General features: G+C 50.6%; 1 protein-coding gene across 1 annotated transcript; it reads right to left on the reverse strand.

The window, feature by feature from the left end:
* Positions 1 to 682: 682 nt before the first annotated feature.
* On the reverse strand, positions 683 to 1020 carry COL26b_014510 (uncharacterized protein; the record flags this gene model as incomplete). The annotated part of the gene is made up of 2 exons (XM_053187081.1): positions 683 to 929; positions 1001 to 1020. The coding sequence occupies 2 exons, from the start codon at positions 1018 to 1020 to the stop codon at positions 683 to 685; spliced, it is 267 nt and encodes an 88-aa protein (XP_053028974.1).
* Positions 1021 to 1390: the final 370 nt, after the last annotated feature.

Raw genomic sequence — 1390 nt, forward strand, 5'->3', positions numbered from 1 at the left:
AAGCAGAACAATCACCTTTTGATCAATGGACCTCAGTGGTATTGCATTAAATCAACATCGTTTGTCTAACAGGATTGCCTTACAAGGGATATACGCCAATCGTTTATATAGATCTACTGCAGGACCAGCAGATTACACTAAGCAATACAACCAACTTTTATCCCACATTCATTATGCTGCTATTGGCCATACTGATGATCTGTCAGGTTACCTGGTCAAGAACGCCCAATGGTGGTCTTTGACCGACGCCGAACAACAAGTGTCCCACGCTGTAATACGAAGCCGCCACAAGAAAAGACGAGAATTTTTACAACAAGTGAAGAGGAATCTGGGTGCAGCAGCTTTCTACCTATGCGTGTTTGCGTTCAGCCCAACTTCTCTAGCACAAATGAGGTACAAAGAGTTTGAATCGAAATATCGACGGTGGTCCAGAAAAGGCCGAGACCTCTCTGCTTTTCAACAACAAGCAGAAGAAGAGTTCGGCTCTGCGATGGCGGATAGCAGCCGTAAACGCCCCATACCCGACTCGGGGTCGGAGCCACAAGCAAGCGACAACGAACCATCTCCTAAGAGGATGCGCCTGACTTCCCGTTCCCCGTTATTAGGAGAACCAGCCCATTCAAGCGAGAAGTTAATCACGATGGATCAACCGGCTGATTATAGAAATGAAGACAACGTAGGGCTAGGGGATCGCCATGTGAACGGGGGCGGAGACGAAAACGAGGAGGTTGAAGGCGATGTCGAGGTCGTAGGCGATGGCGAGGTTGATGCCCGAGACCAACATGAAGATGAGGATGAAGATGAGCTTGAGGACGAGGACAACATTGTGCTTGCCCCAAATGCGCACGGGACCATTACCCCTTTCGCAGACGGGCGTGGCCATGAACACATATCTGAGCTGGAGGCTACGATCGCCCATCTCCAGCCCACTATAGCACATCTTGATGAGAGAACAGGAGGGGGCAGAGCGGTTTCTATACAATACGACCAGGTGGTCTACATTCTGGAGACAATGGACATCGTGAGGATGGCACACGAGTGGGGCGCCGTGGGAGTTGTGCGACTCACCGTCCCTAAGGATGTCAAAGTCGCTCCTTTCGTCACTTTCAGCTGTAGCCGGAAAGTAGTCCATCAAGCTATGAAGCACAGGCAGCGGGAGCAATAGATTAAGCGGTTGACTCCATCAGGTATCCAATTCTGCATGGCCCATAACATCTGAACGTGAGCCCAGCCGTCCATGGAATTATCACGATGTTTCCCTTGCTTTCCGATCCCACAGCATCCACGTAGTCATCATTCGATTTGTGAATGTAGATCACGCCGTCCGTATTTCGCATGTCGACGAGGAGAGCGACTGTCTGCTCGGTGGGCTCGGTGGAGTACAGGTCGG

Source organism: Colletotrichum chrysophilum (assembly GCF_026319265.1).
Source record: "Colletotrichum chrysophilum strain AFK26 chromosome Unknown scaffold_484, whole genome shotgun sequence".
Lineage (NCBI taxonomy): Eukaryota > Fungi > Ascomycota > Sordariomycetes > Glomerellales > Glomerellaceae > Colletotrichum > Colletotrichum chrysophilum.